The sequence below is a fragment of the Nicotiana tomentosiformis genome, chromosome 5, assembly GCF_000390325.3.
Source record: "Nicotiana tomentosiformis chromosome 5, ASM39032v3, whole genome shotgun sequence".
NCBI lineage: Eukaryota > Viridiplantae > Streptophyta > Magnoliopsida > Solanales > Solanaceae > Nicotiana > Nicotiana tomentosiformis.
Window position 1 is genome coordinate 109,792,266 of NC_090816.1, and position 6,584 is coordinate 109,798,849.

Here is a 6,584-nt window from a genome sequence, read left to right on the forward strand (position 1 = left end):
CAACATTCAGGAATTCAAATTAATTTAATTATATAAATTTCTAACTTTCATATAATGTTCTGTATTAAACTAACTCTTCAATCACTTCTTTAATATTTTCTCTTACTACTATTAATATGATACATTACTACTTATTTGGATGATTGTTACTTATTGTATTGTATCGTATTGTTATTTTAAATACAATATTTATTTTAATTGTTACTTAAATTTTACTGTACTGTATTCTTAAATCCGTTATGCTGTAACGACGAAAAATATCACTATATATATCAACCAATTTGGTGTGATCATATCGTTACCTTATTTTTCTCTCATTTTGCCCTTATTATTAAATAGTCATATCTTATCCTTTATCTTGCCTTTTTATATAATAATTATATCCTCTATCCTACTTTTTCTTTGTAATATTATAATTTTATTCTTCATATTGTTGGTACGTGACATCATGAAACGAAAGCAAACAATACAATCTATACAAATATTATATTGATCAAAATAATACAATACAATACAATATAATACAAATACGATACATCATGAAACGATATATAACAACTATCCAAACAAGTTATTAGTCAATTAATATCTTAAACCTTGTAACCAATCAAACCGTCATATATTGTGAAACACCTTACTAGAAGAATAGCAATTGCAAGTTCTTATAATGACAAGGCAAGAAGTCATTAGCTCAGCTCAATATAAAGCTGCTATATACAGGGTAAGATACAATTTGACAACTTGAAGACTAAGGAAGGGTTAAATCTTGCTTAACAAACATTTTGTGGGTTAAACTACACCTGTCCTTAAAAGGATCATGTGATTTACAAAATCTCAAGGCATCCAAATACACTTTTAAAATGGCTAGCAGCTGCTCTTTCCAAGACCTTGATCTTTGTACAAAGGCAGACACTTCTGTCTAAAGGAACTAAAATATAGCAGCATTTTCCCTGAAAACAATAGATTACATTAAAACAAGCTAGAATCTCAAGATTTAAACAATAAAAAAGGTATAGAACATGGGAAGCAATTAATATGAAGTGAGTCATTGGCATTCTTTTTTATATTTTGGGGTGAAGAAGAACATACATTAATCTTCTTTAGCATGTCTTCTGGTGTTACAATTATCACGATCCGAATCAAAGCCCAAGCACTTGAGAAACGCTTGTTTCGCTTGTCCAAAGTAATTGCAAGGGTGCTGCGGACGTACAAAAAGCTTGAAAATGGTTGCGTCCTTTTCTGCAGATCCATCTCTTTCCTGGGCTTCATCTGCCCTTGCGATTTCACGGCTTGTGCTAGCTTCAGTTTCCCTTTTAATATTTTGGTTTTGGTTCCGATTCTGGATTGTTAATACAAGAGAATTATTACTCTGAGAAAACGATCTACTTACTGAAATGAAGATGAGACTCTTTCGAATTCAACAAAAGGACATAATCGCAATTGCTTGTTAGCATTTTCACAAAGATAAACGTCATCAGAAACACTAGGATACAAATAAACTTAGGTAACTGTCAAAAAGGGTTAATACAATATAACTGCTTAATAAAATACCAGACATTGTTTTCCAATTTTTACCACTATTTTCAAATAACCTATAGTAGTAGAAAAAAAGTGCCCTTTCAATACACAGCAAAGTTGTTTTTGGCTGTGCTACAGACAAAGTCTCAGAACAATTAGGAAAAAGATCTATAGTACAAAGGGTCAACAGATTAAAATTTCATCAAAATATTAAAAAGTGGACATGCTGACAACAACCCAACAAAATATGTCCCTATACTTTTGGTAGCTATTGTTGAACAATAATTTATGTGAAGAAATGCCAGCTAATGCAAGCCAAACTCTGTTTAGGTGTGATAAGAAAATTTATCTAAATAATATCATATCCAAATTTTTTCTCTTCCTCTCAAACTCTCCCCGGTTTTTTTTTTTTTTTTTTTTTCCTGAACAACCTACGTGTGGATGTGAATTAAGACCGTAACGAAGAAACATACTTTGTTTTCATGTGACCTATAAGTTACATGTTCGAGCCGTGAATATGGGTGATTCAATAAATATGGAGGCCTAAAGCAAAATTTCAATGAGATACCTTTTTTTTAATATAAAAAGAAAAATTCATATATAATTTTGTTTAAATTCTGTATTTCTAGTTTTTCATATGCAAAGTTATTAATAATTTTATCTAATCCATTTAATTTCTCTTGAGATATACACGATGTGGGACTGTATTAAGGTTTTAACCTTTATTGAGTTACTAATTAATAATCGAATCCTTTCTCAATTTATGGTCTAGAGAATAATCCTACTTTTTTACTATGAAAATTAGTAATTTCTCATTTAAAACACTAAATATTATTCTAAAAATAAATTAATATATAACCTGTTAGAAAATTTTGGGGCCCCAAAAATTATGAGGCCCAAAGCAGGTGCTTTAGCAGCCTTATCCTTGGGCCGGCACTGGCCGTAAAATCAGTCATGATGCTTGCATCAGGGTAGACTACTTACATTATACCCCTTGGAGGTGCAACTCTTTCCCAAACCCTACGTGAATGCGGGATGCTTCGAACACCGGACTGCCTTTTAGCGAAGAAACACACTAAGGCAGCAGCGGCAGGGTCAAGATTTTCATTAAGTAAAGTCAAAATATAAATAGGTAAACACACAAAAAAGTCACGGAAATTCGACATATATATATATATATATATATATATATATATATATATATATATATATATAAATTTACCTAGCTATACAATGTAATATTTTTTTTTTGCGAAGAATGTCAATTGACACCGTTTGGACATCCGCCACTACACGGCAAGCACTCAATGACAAAATGGGCAAACCTTTAAACCATAGACTTTCAACTGCTATTCTTCTAACTACATTATCACAGTAAAATTCTGGCACAATGAGGATTCAGTTTTATGCTAGTTGCCTCAGTTGCTTTTTAATTCATAATTCTGACAAAAAGATTGTATCAGAAAAAGAGATTTTCAGTGTGTAAGTTTTAATTCTGAAAACAATTCACCAATCTAAAAAATAAAGCAGATTGAATGTTTATACTTGGAAAGTACTACCTACCATCAATTTTAAATGTGGTTTTAGCAAACAAGTTTGGTAAAAGATAAGCTTGCTTTAGGAAATCAGGAAGACATTAATTTAATAATTTTCAAATCTACTCTTGCTCAAATAAATAATCTTATACTACAATTTTCTAAAAAGTCTTTCAAAAATTATTACTCATTTTGAGGAGAGATAAAGAGTAATTTATAGCCTGTTTGGCCAAGTTTGAGAAATCAGCTTATTTTGATATGTGCTTTTGAAAAAAGTACTTTTGGAGAGAATCATTTTGTGTTTGGCTAATTACTCTGAAAAGCACTTTTGAGCAATAATTTGTGTTTGGCCAAGCTTTTCATAAAGTGTTTTTAAATATCAAATTACGAATAAGGACATGAATAGATTTACTTAATAGTTAATATTATAAGTAAATAAATAATCTTAAAAATTTATTATTATAGACAATAATTAAATCTTTTCATTTTATATAAGTAAAATATGAAAATAAAATTTAAAAGTACTTAATTCTTTTAATATAAGTTAAATATATTAAAAATCATTCAACAAATATAAAAGCATTCACCTCTAAAGTCACTATATATTAGAAAGCTATCCTAAAAATAATAAGAAATATTTATACATTAATATCCTATATTAGGTTTAACGGTTATTTTGGTATAAATTATATTTTGTTAAGGGTATTTTTAGTAAGAAGAATTGTCAAAACGGCTTCTGCTTTTGCTTCTTCCCAAAAATATTTTTTTTTTCCCAAAAAAACTTGGCCAAACACCTCAAGTTAGGGAAAAAAGTACTTTTGAGGGGAAAAAAAAAAAGAAGCACTTTTAGACTCTTGAGAAGCTTGGCCAAACATGCTATTAGTCAAATAAGTACCCAGTATTATCCACATTGTGGGGTCTGAATTTAGTCAAATAAGTCTTATTATTAATACTATTAAATGATTTTCTTAACGGGAATGCCAAAACCTCAAATGACATTTAAAATTGACAGAGGCATATGTCTAACCCATTGATGGATAGAGTTACCGATACTCATTGAATTTAATGAGATGCGAGCAAACTGGCCAGGACACCACCAATATTGTATGCCATACTCAGTGAACCAACTATTTTACAAAATGACAACTATCTACTCATTTTATTTCCCTAAAGCTAAGGTGATTACATCTAGTGGTCCAGAACAAGAGTTGGTCATCATTTATCAACCTTTGCTTTTTGTGGAAAATATTACCATCATTATAGCAAACTGAAGAATGGAAGTTCAGACTTCCATGCTTTTGCTGGTGGCATAAGCAAACCCTGAATAATATACCCAATCTACTTCTCTAACTTTGACAAGAATTATTCTTTTCTTTGACAACACCCCAACCCCCCCCCCCCCCCCCCTCAATCCACCAAAAAAAATCTGAAAGAGATTAATGGACCAGGTATTTTTTTCATTTTCTAATATTAAGGAAATAGGTTCCAAACATAATTATTAAAAAATTCATAAACTATTACTCCATCAGAATATATCAAGTGGAGTAGTATACTATTCCCTATCTATCATTTGACCTTACCCTTGTACATTATTGTCCACTTATTAGCCCACATTAAATGTTCAGAGGCAGTCATTTTCCAAAGCAACATTAAAGTAATTTTCTAAAATTTTCAATTAATTTGGTCATCAGAACAGTTAAAGGTAAAATGAACAACAGTAGTATTCAAAGATGAACTATTTCAGAAAATAGTTTTGCTTTTTCAAGTGACTTTAAATTTCATCTGTAATTTATATTTCTAACTCCACCTCAATTCTTGATTTTTACATAACAGAAAAGTACTTTTTAATTAGGTCACTATCAAGTATCAACCACAATTCCATTTCATTTTCTCCCCATATCCCAAAAGGAAATGAAGAAAAGGAAAAAATCCCATTTTTCAGGCCCCAGAAACAAATCGATCAAAACCAACTTCAGAAAAAGAAAAGGAAAAAAATCCCATTTTTACCTCGAAAAAAGAGAAAGTCAAAGAATCAGAGAAATTATCGACTCAACTGGCAAGCTAAATTTTCAAAATAAGAAAACAAAACATAAAGGGAATTACTCAAGAAAAAAGTTCCCATTTTCCAATTTGTACATAAATAAAAGAGAAACTACAGAAATTAACCAATACCCAATTGAGAAAGAAGTGATTTATTTTTCAAACCTGAAGGGTCGCAGTTGAGTTGCAATTTGGGGAAGAACCGGTAGGACATTGAGATATAGCAGTAGAAGTAGAAGAAGAAGCACCAGAATTTGAGTTGTTAGGAAGATCCAAAATATTGAACCCAAAGAATAGAAGCAAAACAAGAAGAATCATCACCACTAACTGAATCCAAATTAGCCATGGCACTTTGTAGTTCTCAATTATTAGCTCTGTCCCAAATTCATACATGGTTTCTTAAGAAACTGTTAATTCTTATTTTCTAATAATAAGGGAGTTTTTGGGTTGTGTGGATTTTCAGGTGGGTGAAAGAAAAGAGGTGACTGTAGGACGACTGTTGTTTTGGAAATTGGGATGAAGAAAAGAAAAGGATTTTATTATCCAAGAATCGTCGGGCGGAAAACAAAAGGACTTTGTTTTGCTGTTGCCAGAAATCCACTAAGGGTATTTTTGTCATTGAACTTTCTCATATTCGGGTGTGGTTTTGGGAGTGGAGGGGTGGGTGGGTGGGTTGTTCTTTATTTGACTCCCACATGTGAATGAGAGTCTTGGCGTAACTCGTAAACTTGTAATTATGTGACCAGAAGGTCACGAATTTGAGCTGTGAAATAATTTTTTTTGTAAAAATACAGGATAATATTGTATACAATAGATCCTTGTGGTCCAACTATTCTCTCGACCCCAAGCATTACGGGAGTTTAATACACGGAATTACCTTTTTTATACGCTGTCTATTTCTCATTATAGTAACTGCAATTGTTTTCCATCAGTCAGAACAATGAGGGTCAGCTAAGTGTAAAATTAAGTACATGAAAGTATAATTTACGATTAAAGTGAGTTGAGTAGTAGGGAGTATATATTCATTGGCAGATCAATTGACAATAGGTTATAAAAGTTTTAACCATGATAAAAGAAAACCTTATAAAGTTTAGTTCGTTAATTAAACTAATTATATAAAGACAAACAAGGACATAAAAAAATTGTTTTCAATTGGAGATTTTACTTATTATTTATTTTAAATTGACCCGTCATCCTCGTCCAGTTAAACTTTGGACGAATTTTAACTTATTTTTCTCAACTTATTGGCATCTTTTGGCTAAGATCATGCATTTGCAGGAATAGACATAGCATCTTCAATTGTAACTCAAACAGTCTTAATTATTATAATATCGCTCTTCTATCATAAATACTTATATTATTTCAAAAATACACTTACAAGTTACAACATACACCTTTCAATTCAATTATTTGAACTTGTTTGATAGGGTACAAAGTTATAAGAAAAAAAAGAAGATTTTTGAAACTTATATCTAAAACAATTCATGGATA

At 30.8% G+C, this 6,584-nt stretch overlaps 1 protein-coding gene across 1 annotated transcript; it reads right to left on the minus strand.

The window, feature by feature from the left end:
* Positions 1 to 620: 620 nt before the first annotated feature.
* Positions 621 to 5,648, minus strand: LOC104116234 (uncharacterized). The gene is made up of 3 exons (XM_009627047.4): positions 5,259 to 5,648; positions 1,090 to 1,339; positions 621 to 950 (listed from the first exon to the last, which is right to left on the minus strand). The coding sequence occupies exons 1-2, from the start codon at positions 5,484 to 5,486 to the stop codon at positions 1,091 to 1,093; spliced, it is 477 nt and encodes a 158-aa protein (XP_009625342.1). The 5' UTR covers positions 5,487 to 5,648; the 3' UTR covers positions 621 to 950; position 1,090.
* Between the last annotated feature and the right edge of the window lie 936 nt (positions 5,649 to 6,584).

Bases quoted from the DNA above. Each gene is read 5' to 3' on its own strand.
- LOC104116234 (XM_009627047.4), bottom strand. From the start codon at position 5,486: ATGTATGAATTTGGGACAGAGCTAATAATTGAGAACTACAAAGTGCCA. The intron at 1,340-5,258 runs GTTTGAAAAATA...TTAACAATCCAG, and splicing joins ACTCAACTGCGACCCTTCAG to AATCGGAACCAAAACCAAAA.